The sequence below is a fragment of the Eubalaena glacialis genome, chromosome 2 (genome assembly GCF_028564815.1).
Source record: "Eubalaena glacialis isolate mEubGla1 chromosome 2, mEubGla1.1.hap2.+ XY, whole genome shotgun sequence".
NCBI classification, from domain to species: domain Eukaryota; kingdom Metazoa; phylum Chordata; class Mammalia; order Artiodactyla; family Balaenidae; genus Eubalaena; species Eubalaena glacialis.
In genome coordinates, this window is record NC_083717.1 from 157,424,139 (window position 1) to 157,448,661 (window position 24,523).

Consider the following 24,523-nt stretch of genomic DNA (forward strand, 5'->3'; position numbering starts at 1 on the left):
AGTGAGGGGTTTTTGCACAGGGTGACTCGGCACGTTACCCCCTCAGCTCACACTGGGGAGGCAATAAGGCCTGGTCTATAAACCAAATCTATTTAGGTCCTGCCAACCCAGCCTATGCGGCTCTTGCCCCTCCTAGTGCGTTATGGAGAGTCTCTCTGAAAGGGATTTCTAGAGCTCAGATCTTTGGCTTGACTACAGAGAGTCTGAGAGCCGACTTTTAAACGACGTACTTGCAGGCCAGTTTCTTTAGAGTGTGTCACGAGGGAGAGCAGGAAGCTGGGGTGGGGATACTGCCGCAAGCCTGGGTGCTGGCCAGCTAAGGAATGCCAAAGTGGGAGAGGGGCGTTTCCCGGGTCACGGCCTTGAACCAGCCATCCTCGACCCCTCAGCCGACCACCTAGACTGGAACCAGTCCCGGTACTAAGACACCTTGTCTCTTTCTCTCGTGGGCCCTGGCCTACAGGAGCAATGTGGGTAAAACCCTGCTGTGATTGTGGCCTCTCAGGCCAAACTCCAGGATGGACGTATCTCAAAAGCAACATTTGCAAAAGTGGCAGTTAGCAGCATTACCAGGGAAGAATGAGAATCTCCTGATGTCAGGAGCCTGGCTTCTCAGCAGGATAAACCCCTGAGTTCTCTGCACACAAGCACTGCTGGATCGGGGGCCATCTGCTTACGGCTGAGCACAGAATGGTGTCTGTCACTGAGAAGCCACAGCAGCTCCACTGTCACCGGTGACCACGAAAGTCGGGGAGCAGGAAGGCCATCAGCTGTACCTCTCACTCAGCCAGGGCCGCACAGCACGCGTCTTCACCTGTCCTGGATTCTGAAACCCTTCTCCTCCCCTCTCCCTGCCCCCTGCCCCTGCAAGGGCTGAAGAGAGAGACATAAGGACCAGGCAGGGAGGCAAGTACACCTGGGGTTCATTAATGGCAACCCAGGGCCAACCTGGAAGGACTGGAGCCTTCCTCTTTGCTATCAGCTGACCCAACAGGCCATCTGGATTTGAACCCAGAGAAGATGTCTCCCTAAACCACGTTCTTAAACACTGTGCTGCACTCCTGCCCTATGTGTGCTGTCCACATTTTCCAAACCAAGCCTGACAGATATGAGTGTACTTATGGGAGAATATGAAAGTGAGAATGTGTTGAAAATCTGGGGTAGATATCATTAAACCAACAGGGCTTGGAAGCAGAATTCCATTTCCAATTTAACATAGGTATGGGGGTGGGGAGGGGTGGAGGGAATGCTCAGTGCAACGCTCCTAGCCTCTCAAAGTGTGGTCCCCAGACCAGCAGTATCAGCACCACCTGGAAACCTGTGACAAATGCAAATTCTCAGACTTCATCCCAGGCCCGCTGATGAATAAGAATCTGCATTTGAACAAGATCCCCAGGTGATTCAGACATGCATAAAGTTTGAGAAGGGCTGGTCTAATTGTTTCACTTGCTCACCACCTGTGCCATCATGATGCGACTGTTCCAGGCATATTTCGAGCCCAAGGTGTTCGGCCCGTCTGAGGCTGAGGCTGTCCCTGAACTTTTCTCGTTTGATAATCACCCATAGTTACCCCAGAACACCAGATTGCCTTCAGACCAAACACTCTCCTGCCTTTGGAGTGAAGTTGGGTGGAAAGCACTCAAAAGCCTACCTTGCCCAAATCCCACCCTTCCCTCCACCCCCATCCCCTCCCCAGCCTCTTTGTCCACTTTAGCCCTTGAAGCCCCCTTTGAGTCACTCTTATAGTCTTCCATTCTCAGTTTCAACATTGGAAGGGGCCTCAAATACCAAATAAACCACTGACCCACTCCTCAGAGCCTCTTTATATCATCTCAACATGTGCACATCCAACCAAGACCCAAAACGTGCCCCACTGCAAAAAAAAATCACCCGAGTTATCAGCTGGTACAAATTCAAGTCCCCCAAACTCCCAGCACCCAGGCCTCAGTGTGAGGAGACACTTACTTTTATTAATCCCGAACCCACTGCCGTGTGTCATAGCTGCAGCCAGTGGCAAACGGGGGCTGAAATGAGCCCGACCAGCCTAGGTGTGAGCCTTCTTTAGAGGTACGTTTGCTCTGTAGTCCTGATTAAATCACTCAGTGTCTAGACTTGAGCTATGACAGAGTCACCTGGAGGGCTTGTTAGGACACAGGTGGAGCAGCCCCTCCCCCAGAGCCTCAGCTTCAGGAAGGCTGGGTGGCACCGGGGAATGTGCATCCTTAACAAGCTCGCAGGTGATGCCCATGCTGCGAGTCGGGGACCCTACTTTGGGAGCCACTGCACTAACTGACCTCTAAGACCTCTTCCAGCCTTGAAATTGTATTTTCCCAATTCAGTCAAATAACTATTCTACATTATTCTATTATCAGAGAGCTTACTAAAAGTAAGAGAAACTTCACCTGTCTCATTTTCACATAAATCGAATTGTTTCCCATATTTTCATTTTTTCCCCCACTAGCTTGCCAATTCTTATTCACCTTATATAGTTCATATAGCATCCTGAATGCTGTATGCTAGACATTCAGTAGGCAATTAATAAATCTTTTTAAATGGAATTATACAGCAGGACTAAGGTTTCCACAGAAGAGAGATCCAGAATACAGAGCAGGATAAAGCCCAATGAAGGACACAGTCAGAAGTCACTCAGCTGGACCTACCAGGAGGGTAAATTATCGAAAAACCAAACTCTTTTCACCTTCCCACCTACAGTTAATCCAGCAACCAGGGGTCTTCCTAACTTTTCCATAATGTGAGCAGAATTCCTTTGAGAGCTTCCAGGTGAAGAATCAAGTAAACATGATCCTTTCAGACTACCAGTTATTTGCTTATCTAGTTGTGACCCAACTTATCTAGTTCTGACATTTCTCTCAATTGTGCTGCTTTTTTAAGCTTTGAGGTTTTAAATATACAGTGTCTGCTGCCATCTGGTGGTAATTTCTGGTAGATGCAGGCCTAGAGATATGCCTCTCTATAGCTCTGTAGCAACAGATACTATACCCACCCCATGGTCTCTAACATTTCTTTTCCTAGATCCTTGGGTAAAGCATGAATCCATATTAAGATTCCTGGATAACTGAATTTTCAAGAAAATGCTTAATCTGTCACTTAAAATTCCAGGCTGAAGCAAACTGTGTGGTCACAATTAAGAGCTAGAGCTGGATTCAGGCTAAATACACCCATCCTGGCACTTAATAGCTCTGTAACATTGGTCCAATGAATTTTTCTAAACCTTAACTTCCTCTTCTAGGAAATTCGGATGTTGACGGTACCATCTTTTCAGTGCTAGTGTGAGGATTCAACTAGATGATGCACATAAGAGCTTGAAACAGTGCCTGGCCCTTAGTAATAAGCCCCTGGTACATCCTCTGTTGACAATGAAGATGATGTAAATCAGTTGTTCTCAACTCCACGCCAACCTCAGACCAATGAAATCAGAATACCCAGATACCCAAGCCCACTCTCCAGAGATTCTGATTTCACTGGTCCCAGAGTAGGGAAGGTAGAGGCAGGTAGTTGGTTAGCAGGGCATCAGCATGTTTTTAAAACTCCCTGGATGATTCTAATGAAAACTACTGCAGTAAATGATCCACAGAAAAACCATGTGTTCATTTGCAGGTCACTGCAGACCGGGTGTCATCAAAATCAGTCAACAGCATTTATGGAATATTTGCTATGGACAGAGTACAAGTGGGGCATGAGAAAAAAACAACACGGCCCCTGCTCCATTTATGACAATGCAGATGAGAGGATGAAGTGGCAGGGAGCAGGTGGTATCATGAACAGCTGTAGATTATGGGCTGGGAAGGAGAGTTCTTGGCTTGCGGGCTTCACAGCTACTGTGAGAGAGAAAGTCCCAGAGAGAAAGGAGAGAGGCAGAGAGACTGTGGGACAGATTTGGCTTTCAGGGCTAGCTGTGGAAAGAGGAGGAGTCACTGACAAGAGACAAGCTGTCCCCTCCCACACTCCCACCCCTGCCACGCAGGCGCGCACACACACACACATGGGCACAGCTTGCCTGAGATGCAGTCGTAGGCCTGGCCCAATCAGTTTTTAAGCAATGTACTCAACCACAATGACTGATTTTTTTGTGTGTTCTTTTAGTTCACTTTTTAGGATTTTAGGATTTTTCAGCATCCTCGCCAGCTTGCATTGAATTTTGCTTAGATTTTGTTAGTATTAGAAGCAGTAATAGTGCCAGCCATGCATGTTGAGCCCCTGTGTGCTGGGCACCTTGAGTAAATGATAGATAAATGCACGGCTACCAACCAGAGATGACCACCCTTGACATTCTAAGGGGCTTCCTCCCCTTGGAAGGGGCATACGTGTACGTGGCTGTGTGCACCCCCTTTTTATAAAGACATTGTTAGGGTCAATAGAAAGATAGTGAGGTCAATATTTTTAAATATCCATGACCTGTTAAGTTGAAAAAAACAAATGTCACAACAATATGAGCTATATAATCAATTTCTTTTTTAAATAAACATGTGTATGTTATATACATAAATAAATATTCGAAGTTCGGAAGGATACTGTTACATAGCTGCTTCCTCTGGGAAGAGAGGAAAAACTCTTAGAGATCAAGTGCAGGATGGGAACAAAGTTTTACTTCTACTCTATGTACTTCCGTAATGTTTGAATTTTTGCAAAGAGCATATATAAATTTTGTAACTTTTTTAAGTGTTAGGAAGAGTAGTAAGGACAGACCCTAATAAATGAATTGATATGTTGCCGATGTCTATGTACACATGTATAAGTGTGAACATATAGATTTGATTGCACCTATGTATGTATGTATAATGTGTGCCTGTATGTAGTGTGTATATGTATATAAATTACGCGTAATGTGTATGAACATTTTGTCATATTGTGGTATGTGAGAACATGTGTGTATACATAGTATATACACGTAAAGTATACACACACATAAAGTTACTTTGGGCTTATGTGTTACCAAATTCTATGAAAATAGATTAAACCTTCTAATGAAATAGCAGATTTTACCTTGGAACCTCCTAAAACATTTTACATACAATAAAAGGTACTTGCTGACATTTTCCCAAAGTTGAGATGATCCAATGTTTTTCTTTGTCTCTATCATCTCCCACTAAAACAGCATATACATAAACATCGTATGCAAACAGGAACTCCTCAACTAGAGCATATTCTGGTCTGAAAAGTCTTTGGGGAAAAGTCATTAATCTGGCATTTTATTTATTAGGCCACAGTATGGCTTTTAGGTAGATTTAGAAACAAATCCCCAAATTCTTAGCTCTAAACCCTCAGACAATATATTTCTTCAAATACTGTGGTGTATGATTTGGCAACAACTCTTTGCTTTGCATTCGAGTTAGCTTATTCTAAATTAAATTTCAATGCAATTTTTTTAATTATAGAAGGAGAGAATTTCTGTGCCTTGGCCAATGACCCACTAATTTAAATCCCTATTCAATACAACACAATTCCCAAGGGACAGGAGAATTGCAATAATTCTTACTGAGTTATACACATTAAATGGATGAACTTCATGGTATGTAAATTACCTCACTAAAGCTATTTTAAAATTTTTTTTTAGTTTTTTTTTTTTTTTTTTTTTTAGTTCATCTTAAACGGAGGCAATTCATAATCTCTATACAGAACAAACAGGTGTTTTCCGGATTGATGGCTCCTTTACTTCTTGTAATATAGGGAACCACCAGATTCCAGGGTCAGGGAAGGAGTGGGGTCGAAGGGCACGACGGTGGAATCTTTCCCGAGTCACTCCCTGGAACTGCGTGGCCACACCTCACCCCAGCTGTACAAACGCACAAACTCTTTGCTCTTCCCGCAGGAGGATTACAACCAGCTGAGGCCGCTCTCCTACCCCAACACGGATGTGTTTTTGATCTGCTTCTCCGTCGTAAATCCTGCCTCTTATCACAATGTCCAGGAGGAGTGGGTCCCGGAGCTGAAGGACTGCATGCCTCACGTGCCTTACGTCCTCATAGGGACCCAGGTTCGAAGGCGGGCATGGCAGGGAGGGTCGGTCGGTGGAGGGTTTGTGAAAATGAAAAGACCCTTTCGGCATCTCCTGAACATCCTATTCTATCAAACACTATAGAAGAGTGTCTCAGATACATTAATCCTATGAACAGCCTTTATTAAGAACTGAATGATTATTTAGCCCATGGTTGAAAAGACAATAAAGCTATTTAATATGAAACAGGAAGTTTTGATGGGGCCTTTAAAAATTAATGTCTCCGCTTTTTGCTTTTAAATAACAAAGTAATTTTTTAAATAGACAACCTTCTCCAGTCCTGAGCCAGAGGAATGAGGTGCAGATGTCAATTACACTTATTATGTAATATTTTTTATATCTAAAATCCATGATTCTTTGAAAGTCACAAAATAGGTGTGAATGTCAAAATGACCGCAGCAATCAGAAAGGCTCATTATGACAAAAATTCTTCAGGAACAGCCCTTGAAAAGGAAGACAGAAATTCATTGTTCTCTATTCCCTTTAAGCCCCCCATCTCTCAGATCTTAAAAAAACATTAAAACAGATATATACCAGATAAAGCTGTGATTGTAAAAGGCTTTAAAGTGTTTTGAAAGCTAATAAAGTTCCATAGTTTGAATCTCCAACAGTAAGCCAGTTGCACAAATGCATTAAAGATTGTTCCAGCTTTTTATAATTTTAAATAGATTTTGTTCTTTGCTATGTTAAAACCCAAATTACTATCCCAAAGACATATGGAAATGTAATGATACCAAAGAGCTTTATTATCTGTTTCATATGCTGCTGCTTTCTATTTCTCATTTTACATTGTGCTTCACAAAGAGAAATTTTTTAAAAAGTAAAAGAAAGGAAAATATTTCCTAGAGAGTGTATGGACAGATAATTAATACATCCATAAATCAGAATACAGTTAATGCTTCTGCTCTGAAAGATAATTATTAGTTTGTTTAAATGAAATCTTTTGCCTTAACTCCAGACGATAGTGTCTGACCATTTGGTGGGAAAATATGTGATGGGACATGTGAACATCTTTGTATGATTTGAATCCTTTTTATAACTGGTGGGCACTAAGTTGAAAAATTAAGGCCAAAACAAAAATGCCCACACACACAAATTAGTAAAGCTGAGAAATGTGCTTACGGGACCCTAATATATGAATATATTATTTTTCCTTTAAAAAACAAGGCTTTATGTGCCCACATTTACACCCATGTATGTATGCATGTGTTCACACACACAGTGAGATTTTAAAGCAACTTAAATATTTAATTAAATTATCAACCCTAATCCAAACATAGATGCTATTTTCGAAGTAGTTCTGCCTTTGAAAAGATTAATGCTTATTCCTTGAGCAAGCCCTTTGGAAATTCCTTTTTAGGACTTGCCTTCAGAGCCTGCAGCACATTTGTTAGAATATCCTCACAGGTGGCAAATCTTCATCCCTTTGAGGGTGAAGATTTGGTTTGGAAACTGTGCCCCCTCCAAAAAAAAAAAAAAAAAAAAAAAAAAAATATATATATATATATATATATATATTCAGAGCCAGGAAATAAACTATTAGATAATGAGTAGTATAACCAGGGATCAAATGAGGCATCACCGTACAGTAGTAAGACTGATTGATTATTTTGTATATCCTATAAGTGGGACTTAGAAATAAACAGGAAATTTCAAAAACATTTGCAACAGCTACAGAATCATTCGAATCAGCTCCCAGGGTAATAGCTTTGAAGGGGAAACTATAAGGAAAGCCTGGTGTATACACTTACAAAGAACCCACTCTAATTTTTAGACATAATATGGCCATGTGTATGTGCTTCCTTAAAGAAAATTCATAGGTGTCAAGGGGAAAAACATCTCTATTATGTCACAGTTTTAAACATCTGGTGAGGCCTGAAAAAATAAATAAGTGTATCACATGTGTGTTTTTTGCCAGATTGATCTCCGAGATGACCCCAAAACCTTGGCCCGTTTGCTGTATATGAAAGAGAAACCTCTCACTTACGAGCATGGTGTGAAGCTTGCAAAAGCGGTACCGATTTGAATTTCATTTTAAATGGGTGCTGAGAGAGGAGTTTGCTGTATGCTTTGGAATGGAAGAACGACATCGGCTTTTGCTTTAAAATACAATGTGTTCAGAGTCATCTCTCTGCTTTATACTCTCCCCTCTATTCTCGTCAGGCTGGAAGGGACCATTTGGTTAGCATTCTTGTCAGCCAGCACTGTCTGTTTTTCATTAAGAAACTGGGTGAATTTAAACAGCTGAAGCACTTATCATTTGATTTAGCAACCTCTAAAATTATCCATTTGCCATATTAAGTATGAATAATGGGAATCACTAGATACATATTTGTAAATTTCATTGCTTATTATCCGTGTGACTCATTTAAATGACTCCATAAAAGGCATTTTGTGATTTTCCTGGGAGAGACTTCGATTTCCATCTGGCAGGGTTATATTTGTTCAGTATTTCTCACCCTGTAATGAATAGCCACTTAGAGAGGCTGGATTATGTCACAAACAGCATCTTAAAAGAGTAACATAGACCAAAAGGTAACTAGTTGGAGAATCCAAGTGGCTATTTGACAGATAATAGCTACTTGCTCACAGCTGGAACAGTTTCCACAGACCTTTCTTCATTCTTAAGAGCTTAACAGTGATTTTGTTGGGCAAATGATTCAGACCAAGTCTTTGTCTCCCATTTACCACCAAGATGCGTACAAAGGCAGACACTAAAATGAACACAAGAGGATGAGGTACCATATGCAAGAGGAGGGTTATAAATCATATTTCCATAACCTCCTCATTGATTTAGTCACAAACCCATCAAGCCCTGCCAGAGGTTTCAGAAATTCCTCTTTTACTTTCTAAAGTAACTAACCCTGCAAATGTATGCCCTGGGGCAGAGTTAGGGGTCCCTCTTTTAAATAGGTCAAGAATAACATTAACTACCAATTCTTTGTGAATAAAAATGCATGCATTTCTCTTATTAAAACTTTCTTATAGGCAACAAAATTAAGCGATACACTCGAATAGAAATGGGTTAAAGTTATGTTTTATGGATGCAATATATGAGAACATCTTACAAATATTTGAGAAAGTTAACGCTTCCTACTTCTATGGATAGTAATGTCAGAACCAGCAGTGTGACCCATCCATTGCGTTCTCACTAAGCACTTTACAAGCTCTGTCTATTTCAGCCTCATGCTCACCCTCTTAGGCACATAGTCCTGGTCTCCTCTTACAGGTGAGGGAACAGAATCTTAGGGAGATGAACACGTTTGATTCATACAGCTGATAATAACACAGTAAAACAACTCTAAGCCAGCTCTGTGGACGTCATCCCCATGCACCTGACCTTGTGTAAACTCTCCTCCAGCCATTTGTTTTTCCTCCTATAAGATGGGCATACATCTACAGGTTCTTCTACCTTTTCTTCACACATCCAGCTTCCATTCTCTCCCTAAGGTACATAAATATATAGCTCCATAAATGATTGTATGTGATTCCCAGCTAGGCATTTTTCACAAAAAGGAGGTCCCGGAAGCCTCCTTTTTGCAGGAGCTTGTTTTCTGTGTCTCTTGCTTCTGGCCTCTCTCCCACCACCATCCTGTCAGTGTCCTAGACTGACTTCTCATTTGGGAAGTCGTTTTTTCCCTCTGAGAAGAAGTTGTTCCAAAGCCTCCCATCTCATTTCATATTTATTTTAGGAACAATGGCTGAGTTCACCACTTCATTGCCTTTTGCCAGTTTCTCCTAGCAACTGCTCTCAGATACTGAGAGAATCATGTTTAGCTAACAAAATCCAATTTAGAAGAAAACCAAGCAAGAGTTTAACTTGTTTCATCACAATTCATGTAATTATCGAGATGCTTTAAGTTTCTCTGCTCCCTGACTTTCCTGTCAAGTAGTTTATAATAACAGCTAACATTTATGGAGTGTTTGCAGTGGGCTGGGTTTCATGCCAAGCACTTTACATGCTTTGTCTTAATTAATCCTCACAGCAACCCCCTGAGGTGTATATATTATTACCTCCACTTTCCTAGAGGAAACTGAGGCTCAGAGGACAAAAGTCACACCACTTGAAAGTGGCAGAGCCAGGATATGAAACTGTGCTTTAATCACCATGCTCTTCTGCTTCCCTCCTATAATCTGAAAAGAAACCCTTAGGTTTGGGGCTTCTTTGTTTACAGACTGAAGCCCCATATTTTAATGTGTATATTCTCCCCATAGCTCAAAGGCTTTGCAAGTTCAGATTTTTTTATATCTTTTTGTTCAGTACTTTTCCATTTCCAAAACATTTTTTATCTATCATCTCTTTTTGGACTCAAAGGGCATTTTATTTATAAAGGACATTTTCATATTGTACATATTTCCAGTTCTTTACACTCCAAAGTCAACTACATTTACATAAATGTTTTATATCAATTTATAATAAATATTCATTGTTATCCCTTTACTTGTTTTATCCTCCCTCTTCCCTTCATTATTGTGTTTTTTAATCTTCAGCCTACTTTTCCCATGCTTTTCTCATTTGTGTATGTCCATACTGCCACTGGACTTATTTGGCAATAACTGATACCTAATATGTGTCACTTTAGCTCTAAGATGATACTTTTGTGCATTCTCTTTCCCAATTCCATTGGATACAACCTAAACATGATTTTCTAAGCTCAGACTTCCTAAGGTATTTCTTGATAGAACACCTGACCATCTTTCCTTTTTTGGTCTTTGGCCTCTTTTGGGCCTCTCCTGCTATCTCTTCACCCTGTGCCTTTTTTATTGCTGTTCTCACTCTTTGTCTTAGCACCTGTTTCCCCCTGGATTTTTAACTTGCACCAGTGGGGTTTAAAGCAGCAAAACTGCAGCAAAAATCCTGTCATCAATGCTCATGGAGTCCTTAGTACCCTCCCCCTAACTGCAAGAGTCACCATTACCTTCCTTGTTTTGTGTGCCGGCCATTTCCTCTTTCTCCCATGGTCATTAGAAATCAGTCACTTCACCGCTGGGGTCTGGGCTACAGAGGTGAGAGAGAGATAGCCCCTGCCCTCAAGAGACCCACAGGCCAGAAGATGAGAGAGACAGACAAACAAAAGTACACCAACTGAACACAAAGGTACACAAAGGTACACAAAGGGCTGAGGTAACAGAAAGGAGAGAGTGATGGACACATTCAGGGGAGGAGGACTCAGAGATGATTTCTTGGAGTAGTTGAGAACTGAGCCAGGTTTACAGGATAGGAACAAGTTTGTCAAGTGGACAAAGTTAGGGGACTGGGGAGATGAAATTCCAGATAGGGAGACCAATACATGCAAGTAATGGGCCAAATTTCACCCACAAATGTTTTGATCAACCCACACAGGTATTTTTGATGTGATTTAGTGGTCAACATTGAACAATTTGGAAACTTTATGTAAATATACACATTTCTAGCTTCTTTAAAAAAATCAGTACATCCGGCAGCACTATCCAGCATTTCCTCTTCAACTGCAACTTTTCAACAGTCTTTTAAACAACGTTTATACCCTTCAGTAAGCCACAGTCCCCACCACTCCATAATAACCTACACTCAAGCAGTGCACTCACATTTCCCACCCTTGCATTGGCAAATTCTGCCAGTTCTTGAAAAAAACATCAGCAGCAAATGCATGCAGCCTGGAAACCCTTCTCCTCTTTCAGCAATTTGGTCACAATGCTGATTTGTTGAGATGGAAATTCTCTCACAAGCTATTTGACTCCTTTTCCTTTGCTTGGCTCTCAAGTTGCCCTCTCGCTGTGTATACCCTTCCTAGTTGTTAAATAAGAAATAAGGAACTTCTCTGCTACTAGCCATTCCTTAAGATACAAGCCCACTCTGTTCATTCTACTGACATGTCTTCTCTCCATTTACAGGAACTGCCTTACTTTTCCTTCTCTTCTTCTCTCACTACCGTCACTCAGCCCATAACAGCATCTCCATTTGCTCGTTAGTTTTGCTCTTTCAAACATATTTCTTTACACTCGCTAGAGAGAACACAACAGAATGTTTAAGACTCTGGCTCAAGAGACAGACAAATTCAAATCTCTGCCATTTTCTTAGTTGTGTGGCCTTAGAGAGGTTACCTAATCTCTCTGGACATCAGTTATCTGAGCTGCAAAGGAGAATGGTGATAGACTTACCTCCCGATTGAATGAGCCAATGTACCATGAGATCTAGCTCAGCAAGCTAGAGTTGTTGAAACTGTGTCCTGTCAGACACGTCTGCAGCTGGGAAGACCTCTCCACCTTTATTCTTTCCAGTTATACCTTATCTTGTTCTAGAACGTGTCCCACCTCCATGAGGACCATCTGGAAGAAATACTAGGTTTTCTTCCACTTGATTGGTCATTGTGAATTTGTTTGCCTGTTTTCTAATTTCTTCTTGTCGGACTCAAAATGTTCTCTACACCTCTGAAAAATTTCCCAGCATCTGAGACAATAAGTTTTAGCTATTATAAAGTTAGCAGGGAAATGTTCTCTCAGTTTACATTTCTCAATCTCTAGTTTGTTCTTGAAAACACATCATTTTGGTAAAGCATGTCCCAGATTGCTAGCATGTGTATCTAAACAAAGATCTGTGAATCCCGAGCGCTTACAGATGGGTTCTAAATATTTGACTGTGTAGATCACTTTGCTCCAAAAGGCAGATGAAGTTGCTGCTGTAAGAGAGGCTGTATTTCCTTGGAATGGTTTTCCATTTTGCATCTCTGAGGGCACACATTTTTTCTTCAGCAGTCCCTATAACATGGCTGCGCCTTTTCCCTGAACCTGAATAAATTCTCCTCTCTGACCCTCAGAGCCCTTGAACCATGGTTAACAATACTCACCTCACAACTGGGTTCTGTTTCTCACATATATTTCCCAAATCACACCCAAAATCTGTTTGCTACTTTTCCTGGAACTACCAGTACAAAATAATGTTATATTAACCCAGTTATACAATAATGCCTTGATCTGCTGTTTCATTACCTTCAGAAATGTCTGAATTGGGAAAGACAAGTTTGGACGACTCCTGCACCATCAAAAGACAAACTCTGACACGCTGTCAGCAGCACTGTGGGATGGGGGGTGAGGGGGTGGGGAGAGGGGACAGGAGGAAGAGAAAGTGTGCTCGCCCATCTTGCAGGACCAGACAGTCCAGAACTCCACGTGTGAGCCCAGAGCAGCCCAGCTCTCCTGTAATTTCCAGAATCAACTGAGGCTTGTGATCATTAGTGGGGAGGTATTCCGGATAGAACAGCGCCACAATGCTTTCTGTGTATTTTTTCAGGATGACTGACAAGAGCCAGCACATTACAAGCACTCATTCAGTTGACACATTCACTAGATTAGTGTGCTTTTCACATGTGTTCGTATCGAATGCCGAACACAATCCCAAAATGTGACAGATGACATTTCAGAACATTATTAGGAAAAATTTCTCTATCCTTTATCCCTCTCTTGCATTCAATTGTTTTTAATTATATTTAAAAAGCCATATTCTAATCCAGACCATGGTCAAAACGAAACCATAAAATAAGTTATCAATATCTAACATCTTTTCTTTGAGTATTTTCCTTTGGCTCATACAGTAACCATTAACCATACAGGAAAAAAGCAAGTGCATAATATCTGGATGCCACCAGAACAGTTTTACCTCATGCTTAGCTTTCTTATCTGTGGACTTTCAAACAGGTAGGCAGCTTCATTTCATTACCTGTCAGCTTGACCAGCTTCTTGCAGTGTTGAGTGACGAGGGTCACAGTTTCCGTCATGGGACTAGGAAAAGAACACACATCAAGTGACCCAGATGCTAGGTCTAGATCATTTACTTTCTAGTTGGATGTCCTTAAACAATACATTTCACCTTCTGGGGCTGTTCCCACTCTATTCTAAGCTAAGTAACCAGTCCCTTTAATCCACACATTGCAACCTGGCTGGTTGCTGCCAAAGACATCCCACATCAGCATCTTGCTTGGCCCACAGAGTGTTTTTAAATTGGTAAATATTAACTAAAATCCAAATGCCCAAGTCCTCTTGAAAAATACAAAGATGGCAGTGATGAACCAACGTTCCTGCCTGGCAACAGTTGCCTAAGCCGAGTAGACTACCAGCTCTGGAGAGGGTGTTTACTTCACAGGCCACCACAGACTCTACCTCTCCCTGTTGTCTGGCACCAGCCCTGCTTTACTCAGTTACATAAGCTACTGGCCCTAATCGGCATGTGATTTTGCTACCCTGTTTTAGTCATTTATCTGTTGTTGGTTTCCAGGAGCTCACCATCCAGCCATCCTCTTCTGAGTACACTGTAATTTTTCAAAGTTATTCTTATAATGTAAAGCATACAATAGAAGCATTTCTCCAGATATCCTTAATATTAAAAGGTCCACATCAAACTGTTAGCTCATATTGAGCTTGGGAGCAATTAAAACCCCGGGTCTCCCTCACATGAATTATCTCATGAAGTTGACTGCCAACTTCTGGTCTGCTCTACCCTGTGATTTTTTTAATGAGAATCTATGGCTCTGGCCCGAATTTTTATATTTCCTCATAGGGATCTTGTGATTATCAAATACATCATAATATGAAATCATCAAAAGCTTTGAAACAAAGCCCTAAGCAAGCACAAAATATTTCCTCATTTAAATACACATAGACTGTATACTGACAGGGAGGGTGTCTGTGTCAGTAAATGCATTTTATGATTTTTATTTTTAGTGTTTTGGAGTTTAACTGCTTAAAGATATGCCTTTTAATGTATCTTAAAACTGAATAATATGACCAATCAGATATTACTTTGCTGAGAGATATCTTGTCAGAAGAGCATTTTAATCAAGAATGACCTATAAAACCATATCACCCACTCTCTTTCTATGTGCTTTATTAACCAAGTTGACACCTTGCCCTACTATATACAGAAGGGAATATGTTTCACTTGCACCAGATTTACATGTTCTGCATACAAATGAGAAGGTACTAAAAACAACAGCATGTACCCTGTTGTTCACAATATATATTTAAACCATATCACTGGTTTGAATCCTCTCTTAATTTTTATAGTTTTTATATTCTTATATTTAGGAATAAATGGTTATGGATCACTTTCAGAATTTGTTGCTTATCAAAAGCAATCCACAATCATTTATTATTAATATCAGAAAGCAAAAAAATATAAAAATACCAAAAATCAGGATAGCAGATGCAAATTGAAATGCAGAAGAAAAAGACATGATCCAAACCATCCCGCAGGCTGTTTGTGAGACAAGCAGCAGCCGCACTTGGCTGCGCAGAGGGCAGACACCGCTGTGCTTTTCTCTCTTTTTCTCCTCTCATGCCTTTCTCTCTTTTGTGTTTAAGATTGGAGCACAGTGCTACTTGGAATGCTCGGCCCTGACTCAGAAAGGTCTCAAAGCCGTTTTTGATGAAGCGATCCTCACCATTTTCCATCCCAAGAAAAAGAAGAAACACTGCTCCAAGTGTCACAGCTGCTGTTTAATTATCTGAGGTAGCTTGAGACCCACCTCCACCGCATCTAAGGGTAAGAATGGCAGCCAACCTCCGAGACCCAGCTCAAGCCAAAAGGAGGGCATGACCAGAGAGGAAGTCCCTGACACAGAGGCTTGCTCCTTCGCCCTGTGAGCCCTCCCAAACACGGCACACTATCAGCCAACTGCCACATCCTCCCTACCAGCCAGAAGCATCCACGTTGCACACTCTACGAGAATGCTGAGCCCGGATTCCAGCCCGTGCCACTGCTGACCACGCAGGAAACAAAGTCAAAGGCCATCTTGCATTTTTCACCGCCCCCTCCAAGAACATGAAGCTGATAGGAAATCATCACAGGAAAAACAAAAAAAGAACTCGGTTCCTGTATTGGTGGCCTTACTTGATGTCTTTTACAAAACATGGGAATACAGTACTAACCTTTTTTTTTTCTGAATCTGCTCTTCTACTATGTGTCTTACATTCATTTGTATTATTTTAAGAAATTTACTAATTTACCAGTTTACTCAGGCCTTATAAATCCACACCAAATTAGCCTAAAGACAAAGGGTTTTACATCCATTCCTATTTCAGCATGTTTCTACCAAAGCTATTAAAACCAACACGTACCTCTGAATGCCTGACTATAAGGAGATACAAGAAAATGTTGAAACTTTTGGAAATATATGGAGCCATAATTTTTGAAACTGATTGAAAGAAAACACCATCTGAATTATTGCAGGTCCACATTTTTTGCCTAAGATTCACCCCAGATATGCTTACGTTGATAGGTAGCCTTATTTTTTCCACATTATATTGTGATGGAAAATTGCAAATGAACTGTGTTTAAGAAAGTAGTATTTCTGCTTTTCAGTCAAACTGATTGGGGAGAGAATGTGGCAGACCTATATTTTAAAAGATGCTTTATTCAGCAAAGTGAACTTTCCTGCTCCCTCCCTTCCCCATTGCATGCCCCTTTCCTTTCTTGATTTCACACTCTCTCCCACACCCAATAATAACTTTATTCCAAAGAAGGATCGGGCCATGGGGCATGAAAAAGTTAAGTGTTTAAAAGTCCCCAAAGCTTAAGCAAAGTGCCTCAATTCTCCCTCTCACTTCAACTGGAAGTGCTTCTCTCCTTGTCCATGGGAGCTCCCATTCTTTTTAAATGATATTTTCCAAGTACAACTGGTACTAAAATACTGCCCCTCCCTATTTCCTGTACTCATTGTCCCAAATGTGTATTTCAGGGCTAGATCCAAGGGTACCAAGCTCTGGATCCCCTGCTTCCAAAATGATATGCTCCATGGAACAGGGACTTTGGCCTTGGGGAAGTGACTCTTCCAAACATCCAGGGATTCTTGTATCGCAGAGTAAGTTATTTCCTAGCTTTTAATTAGAGACTGTGAAGGCTTCTAATTAGTCTTATTTGCTTACAGTTACTCTGGAAACACCCAGGTAGGCACTTTATTTTTTATTTCAATTGCATAAGCAGAGTGCCTCTTTGCAGCATGAAATTACGCAAATTTTAGTTTAAGAATTTCCAGATTCACACCTCCTGTTGGAAAAATCCAGTCTTCCCAGTTCCCTGTGCTCCTGGAGGAAGCATATTAAAAAAGAAGTGTGTGGTGTGGGTCTTTTCTGTTAAGACCTTCCATGAAACCCCCTCAGTTTGGGGGGTTTTGTTTGTTTGTTTAGAATTTTTGAAATGTGCTTTCCCTACTACATTTCAAGTTTTATTTCCCCTCTCCCCTATCTAGTTGCTAAACATTTTCTTGAACACACACACACACACCCCCAACCTAAAAGAAAACGGGAGTTTTGTAAGTCAAAGCTTGACATTTAGAGAAAACAATGACTTTCTCTCTTTGTAAATGGAAATCAACCATGTATAAACTATAACTCTGCAGAGGTTATGAATTCATCCTTTACAAACAATAATGAGCATTTAGCCCTATAATAAATGAAGTGCCATTAGCTGGTTTTGTTACGTTATTGTGTGGTCGCGTCTTGCTGTCTTGCTATAGAGCCACTCCTCACATCTCATTGATGTGGATGAAAAATTGAGAGCAGTATGTTTGCTCGGCCAAGGAGAATTTTCCAGATGTGTGCACTCAACAGGCGAACGGTTCCCCAGGCCATCACCTCCCTCATGGGCCACAGAGATTAACTTGTTCATGGTGGGAGATCTCTCTCTCACCTGGAACCAGAACCTGTAGAGAGACTGTTAGTGTCTGTGTGGCACACAGGCTCTTAGCAGTCTTATGAGCTAATTGTTGAATAAAATAATGAAGAACAAAGCAACCTAAATGTGTTAATGTCATTCCACCAAATTAATCATGTATTCCCTGTTTCATGGTGATTGGTAGTTCATTTCACTTAAAAAAAAAAATGTTTTCTGCCATAAGATTGAATACAACTATATTCTGAAACCAAAGATAAAAAGACAGAAATCTCAACAAGGATCCTTTAAAGGTCTACACTATCTTCCAAAGTCAAGAAGGGGCAGCTGATTTCCATTGGAGGGTAGAGTCTTAACTTTTCAGAGATAGAAGAAGCTATAGTCCAATCCCTTCATTGTACAGATGAGAAAACTCAAGCCCAGATGAGTTAAAAGAGATGTGTTGCAACAAAGCTGGGACAGATCTCAGCTTTTCTGCTTCCCATCCAGTGCCCTTCAACTCCATACTATAATCTATTCATTATCAGCATATTAAGTTGGAGTTTTGTAGGTGTATTACCCAAGTTATATCTGTTTATCCTATAGATCCTAGCCACATTTCAAACACATGGCATGGGCCACTATAATAAGATAATCCATCAAACTAGTAATAACCTAGAGACAAGAATCTGATCTAATGCTAATATGCCTGGAATCCGGAATATACAATGTAATGTAATCTCAATCTAATGGCTTAATCAAGTAGCTAGTTTGACAGATTTTTTTTTTTTTCAGTCAGATGGTGGGTTGTTTGGTAGAATTAATAGACTCCTTTGGAAACACAAAAGGACTAAGACACAAGTCAGAGCCGTGTTAACAGGAAAATTCTGGGCTGCTTTCTGCCAAGTAAATTTATATTCAAAGAGCAATTACTGAATGCAGTAACTACATCCACCCTAAACCAGGCAGCACTAAACTGGGAAATCAAAAACTGAGTCATACACATATGAGAGGATGAGAGATTTGGTCCTGAGACTTTAATAAAAATATGTTTGATCATGACATGCAAAGAACCATTTGAAAGATTTCCGGTCTATAAGAGAGGTACCAGATGAAGTGGCTGTAACCATACACAACTTTCATAGAACACCAGTAAGGAAATAATATTCAAACGGTAGTAAAGAGGCAGCCACAACCACATTCACAATTTTAGGAGAAAATTTTAAAAAGTTAACCCAGAATTTGAAGCCAACAAAAATATCATCATTAGGAGTGTTGGTTCCTATGAGCAATAACCGCGCAAAGTAGAGAGTCTTCAAGAAGAAATATTTGATTTGAGGTCAGCCTTAAAGAAGCAGTATTGCATTCATAAAGGCAAACTCATCCATAAGACCAAAGTGATGGAAGATTAAAAATCAAGGTTTAACTTTAAAGGAATGTTTGACACCATGCTGGAGATGATTAACCATTTATGTCTTCATTTTTAAATCTACCCCTACGTTTAGAGGCCAGAATGCAAAATGTGCATTCTCTTCAACAGAGAGAACCACAGGTCGCCAGCTATTCTCGTGAGTCATTGAGTATAATGACTCAAGTACAAATAAGGAAACTCAAGAAAACATTTTCATTTCAAGGACCATTAGAAACAGAAAAAAAAAAAAGAGAGAGAGAGAGAGAAGGTCAGGGAAACCGAATTTCTTGCAAAGAAAGTTAGGTACTTTTAAACAGGAAACATTTAGAGAATGGAGAAAAAAGCTATAACCAAATACAAGGCAAAAACACATAGCTGACAATTCTCCCAGGGAATTGCTAACCTCTGACTGGTCTCTAGAGGCATAGGGAAGGAAGCAGGACCATTCACGTGAAGAGCATTCCATGTTTCTGGGTATCTAAGCAGAGTCAGCCAACAGAGTTAATCGTGTGATAATCCTAGATAATTGCACCTCGTGATTCATTAAAAATGGATGAAATGCTGGACAATGCTCTTTGGGTCTTAAATAGCAGTGCAGGTCATCCCCCTCACACCTTCTCTGCCAATATGGAGCAGGCAGTCAAGGGAAACTTACTGAGAAATATGAGTGAATAAATTATTTTGAAAGTTTCCTTGAGAATGAATGTGACTTAAAACCTGCAAAGGATGACTGTGGGATATCTGGAAAGACAGTTACTTGTATGAAGGATATTTATTTATCTTGGCAGAATATCTCTAATTGCATTGAAAATGCACAACAGCGTTACCTTCCTAAAATTAAAACATCTCTAAACTGCAAAACAAAATAAAATAAAATGTACAACAGCAATAACAGAGTACCGAAATATGAGATAAAGCAACAATTCATGGTGTTTACATGGTCAACAAAGACCAGAAGGGAAATTAAAGCTCCAAGCTCTGCGCAGAGGTGCATCAGGCATTAGAGGCTCAGCCCTGCTCTTTGGAGGTCTCTTGGGGTTAGGACAGGAATGAGTCAAGGAGGGTTTGGCTCATCTGCAAATTCGGAGGGTGCAAGTTCAGTAACAGTTCTTGGCTTTTAACTTCCACTACAGGAAATTAGAGGAAAAGCTGCATGATTAATCTTGGTCACAATCTATGTTTTTTTTCTCCTTAGGGAATATTATGTTGAAATCCAGAGTCATTTTGTGCATGTTTTAAACATGTTCTACCCTGGTAATTTCATTTTATTCTGAGTTCTGCAGTGACTCAGAAACTTCATGATACTGTAGCTGGTGTGATTTTGTTGTATTTTCAGCCATGTCCTCCAAGCCTCCCAGTATATGCAGTTATCTTTGATGAACAGGACCTGATCAGTGTTTCAGGGGATGTGATTCCTGGGGTAATCTGAGGAGAGGGTCCATAAGGCCCAGAGCTGAGTCTCACCTAGAAGCCATAGTAGCACACTTCACCTCCCAGAGACCCTGAACAAGGCAGTCTTTTGAGTTTATGTTAATTCTTTGGAGAAAAAATAGAAACTCTTTCATGACAGGGTGGTATGTTTAGGGTAGCTTTGTAAATATGCACCTAAAAGTATCACCACCTGCTATTTTTTAAATCAATTTTTGTAAGCAATCGGATTTTTTCTGGTAGAGGGGCTGTGGGCAGAAGGCTAATGAATTCTACATTCTCCTCATCACCTGGTTTAAATTGCTTTTTACTCTGAGTACACAGTAATTGCTGTTTAAGTACATCTCAGCAGAATTTTATCCCAATGGAAATGGTCCACACTCCTCCCCATGTAATCTCTACAGAGGAAATGATAGACAAGAGGAGAATGGCCGACCTGCTCACAGATTGCCTTTACTTACAATCTGCTTCTTATGTATTCTGTGTATACTTTTCATAATTAATGGAATATTATTTCATGTACTCTAACCTTGCAGTTTATCTTGTGCCATGTACTTTTAATTCATTTAACAGTCTTTTTTTCCTACTGTCATTTCTGGGTTATCTGAGGGTGTCCCTACCAGCCACTCAAGAAAACTGCCTTCCCCAGGCCTCTGTTAGAATGGGAAATTTGCTACTCAAAGTGTAGTCTGGGAACTAATAGGATGGGCACTACCCGAGAGATAGTTAGGACTATAGAATCTCAGTCCCAGGCCAGACCTACTGAATCTGAAGCTGTATTTTAATAAGACCCCCAGGTGATTTATGTACACATTAAAATTTGAGAATACTGGCCTATGAGACAACAAAAAGTTTATCATCAGTCTTTACACCCAAATATGTAGCTGCCAAGATGACGAAACCACCAGCTTCGCCTGTCTCTCTGATGCTACCTATTGGGTATTCCTTAGGCTAATATTTGAGCTGTTTACATTTACTGGATGAATAAACAGGCTTTCAGGAGTCCTTTCTTTTACTTGTCATGTGCTTCCCAGCTGCAGAAACAGCATATTTTGGAATCAAAAGCAGAAAAGCAGCATCTGGTTTGAAAGATCTGATAAATCTAAAGTACTTCTTTTCTGAAAGTCTTTCTGGTGTTTCTAAGGGAGAGAAAAAATGCCCTCCAAAATTATTTTCCATGAAGAAATAAGAAAGAGACCAGTGTCCTTGTCCCCAGACTGAGGCACTGCAGCCCCCACCTCTGCAGGAGACCCTCCAAAACCAGCAGCCTCCAATCATCCAGTCACCTAACTTAGATAATTCAGGCAATCTGCAAAAGAAGCTTGTGCCCTTTGTCACAATATTAAACTCCTACCTAGCCCACAAGTCGGAGAAGATGAAAGAGGGAAGCTGGATGGGAGCTGACGGAGTTGTCTCCTGAACGACTGCCCCAAAACTACAGGTTCCCCAACCAGGGATAAAACCCACACCCCCTGCAGTTGCAGCGCAGAGTCTTAACAACTGGACCAGCAGGGAATTCCCCTGATTTACAATTTCATAGGATAGTAGGATTTCGTGTGGCTGACAGGGTCTTGGTGCTCCAGCCAGGTGTCAGGCCTGTGCCTCTGAGGTGGGAGAGCCGAGTTCAGGACATTGGTCCACCAGAGACCTCCCAGCTCCACGTAATATCAAACGGAGAAAGCTCTCCCAGAGATCTCCATCTCAACGCAAAGATCCAGCTGCACTCAACAACCAGTAAGCTACAGTGCTGGACACCCTATGCCAGTCAACTAGCAAGACAGGAACACAACCCCACCCATTAACAGAGAGGCTGCCTAAAATCATAATAATCATAATAAGGTCACAGACACCCCAAAACACACCACCAGATGCGGTCCTGCCCACCAGAAAGACAAGATCCAGCCTCATCCACCAGAACACAGGCACCAGTCCCCTCCACCAGGAAGCCTACACAACCCACTGAACCAACCTTAGCCACTGGAGGCAGACACCAAAAACAACGGGAACTACGAACCTGCAGCCTGCGAAAAGGAGACCTAAAACACAGTAAGTCAAGCAAAATGAGAAGACAGAGAAACACACAGCAGATGAAGGAGCAAGGCAAAAACCCACCACACCTAACAAATGAAGAGGAAATAGGCAGTCTACCTGAAAAAGAATTCAGAATAATGATAGTAAACATGATCCAAACTCTTGGAAATGGAATGGAGAAAATACAAGAAACGCTTAACAAGGACCTAGAAGAACTAAAGAGCAAACAAACACTCATTAACAACACAATAAATGAAATTAAAAACTCTCTAGAAGGAATTAATAGCAGAATAACTGAGGCAGAAGAACGGATAAGTGACCTGGAAGATAAAATAGTGGAAATAACTACTGCAGAGCAGAATAAAGAAAGAAGATTGAAAAGCATTGAGGTCAGTCTCAGAGACCTCTGGGACAACATTAAACACACCAACATTCGAATTATAGGGGTCCCAGAAGAAGAAGAGAAAAAGAAAGGGACTGAGAAAACATTTGAAGAGATTATAGTTGAAAACTTCTATAGGAAAGAAAATAGTCAATCAAGTCCAGGAAGTGCAGAGAGTCCCATGCAGGATAAATCCAAGGAGAACCACGCCAAGACACATATTAATCAAACTATCAAAAATGAAATACAAAGAAAAAACTATTAAAAGCAGCAAGGGAAAAACAACAAATAGCATACAACGGAATCCCAATAAGGAAAAGAGCTGATCTTTCAGCAGAAACTCTGCAAGCCAGAAGGGAGTGGCAAAGCATATTTAAAGTGATGAAAGGGGAAAAACTACAAACAAGATTACTCTACCCAGCAAGGATCTCATTCAGATTTGACAGAGAAATTAAAACCTTTACACACAAGCAAAAGCTAAGAGAATTCAGCACCACCAAACGAGCTTTACAACAAATGCTAAAGGAACTTCTCTAGGCAGGAAACACAAGAGAAGGAAAAGACCTACAATAACAAACCCCAAACAATCAAGAAAATGGTAATAGGAACATACATGTCGATAATCACCTTAAATGTAAATGGATTACATGCTCCAACCAAAAGACATAGACTGGCTGAATGGATACAAAAACAAAACCCGTGGGCTTCCCTTGTGGCTCAGTGGTTAAAAATCCACCTGCCAACGCAGGAGACGTGGGTTTGAGCCCTGGTCCGGGAAGATCCCACATGCCGCGGAGCAACTAAGCCCATGCGCCACAACTACTGAGCCCACGTGCCACAACTACTGAAGCCCGTGCGCCTAGAGCCCATGTTCTGCAACAAGAGAAGCCACTGCAATGAGAAGCCTGCATACTGCAACGAAGAGTAGCCGCCACTCACAACAACAAAGACCCAATGCAGCCAAAAATTAATTAATTAATTATTTTTTAAAAAGAAGACCCGTATATATGCTGTCTACAAGAGACCCACTTCAGACCTAGGGACACATACAGACTGAAAGTGAGGGGATGGAAAAAGATATTCCATGCAAATGGAAATCAAAAGAAAGCTGGAGTAGCAATTCTCATATCAGACAAAATAGACTTTAAAATAAAGACTATAACAAGAGACAAAGAAGGACACTACATAATGATCAAGGGATCAATCCAAGAAGAAGATATAACAATTGTAAATATTTACGCACCTAACATAGGAGCACCTCAATACATAAGGCAGATGCTAACAGCCATAAAAGGGGAAATCGACAGTAACACAATCATAGTAGGGGACTTTAACACCTCACTTTCACCAATGGACAGATCATCCAAAATGCAAATAAGTAAGGAAACACAAGCTTTAAATGATACATTAAACAAGATGGACTTAATTGATATTTATAGGACATTCCATCCAAAAACAACAGAATACACTTTCTTCTCAAATGCTCATGGAACATTCTCCAGGATAGATCATATCTTGGGTCACAAATCAAGCCCTGGTAAATTTAAGAAAATTGAAATCGTATCAAGTATCTTTTCCGACCACAACGCTATGAGACTAGGTATCAATTACAGGAAAAAGTCTGTAAGAAAT

The 24,523-nt window shown here is 40.8% G+C and overlaps 1 protein-coding gene across 1 annotated transcript in view; it reads left to right on the forward strand.

Moving 5' to 3' along the window:
- The window catches only part of RHOJ (ras homolog family member J), an 82,085-nt gene extending 64,322 nt beyond the window's left edge, over window positions 1–17,763 (forward strand). The window contains exons 3-5 of the mRNA XM_061182661.1: window positions 5,831–5,995; window positions 7,935–8,030; window positions 15,353–17,763. Coding sequence (XP_061038644.1) covers window positions 5,831–5,995; window positions 7,935–8,030; window positions 15,353–15,499 — 408 coding nt within the window. The 3' untranslated portion in view covers window positions 15,500–17,763. The remainder of the gene's footprint in view (window positions 1–5,830; window positions 5,996–7,934; window positions 8,031–15,352) is intronic.
- Window positions 17,764–24,523: the final 6,760 nt, after the last annotated feature.